The 465-nt window shown below is 66.0% G+C and overlaps 1 protein-coding gene across 1 annotated transcript in view; it reads left to right on the plus strand.

Annotated features, from left to right (window-relative positions):
- Window positions 1-145: 145 nt before the first annotated feature.
- Window positions 146-465, plus strand: part of TRNT1 (tRNA nucleotidyl transferase, CCA-adding, 1) — an 8,752-nt gene continuing 8,432 nt past the window's right edge. The window contains exon 1 of the mRNA XM_005881888.2: window positions 146-430. Within this exon, the coding sequence (XP_005881950.1) occupies window positions 292-430 (139 nt within the window). The 5' untranslated portion in view covers window positions 146-291. The remainder of the gene's footprint in view (window positions 431-465) is intronic.

Below are 465 nucleotides of genomic sequence, written 5' to 3' on the forward strand. Positions count from 1 at the left end.
GGCCTGGGATCGGGAGGGCCGCTGGGAGCCTGGTCCCCGCCCCGGAGACCCCTGGGACCTGCCTCCCACGGGTGCCTTCAGTTTCCCACCCGCACAGGAGACGATCGTCTCTCGGTCGGTAAATAAAATGGCGGGGTGCCGCCCCGGAGACCCCTGGGACCTGCCTCCCACGGGTGCCTTCAGTTTCCCACCCGCACAGGAGACGATCGTCTCTCGGTCGGTAAATAAAATGGCGGGGTGCCCCTCCGTTCCCCGCCACTTTCAAATTCCGCGCGCGCATGTGTGTGGCAGATGCTGAGGTGCCTGCACCCCTGGCGGCTGAGCGGTGGCCGGGCTGGACTGCGCCTCCTGCAGCGACATCTGTTCACAATGAAGGTGCAGTCTCCCGAGTTCCAGTCGCTGTTCACGGAGGGGCTGAGGAGCCTCACGGGTGAGGGGCCTGCTGCCTGTGGCTTTGGAAGCCTG

This window comes from Myotis brandtii, unplaced genomic scaffold (genome assembly GCF_000412655.1).
Source record: "Myotis brandtii unplaced genomic scaffold, ASM41265v1 scaffold693, whole genome shotgun sequence".
NCBI classification, from domain to species: Eukaryota; Metazoa; Chordata; class Mammalia; order Chiroptera; family Vespertilionidae; genus Myotis; species Myotis brandtii.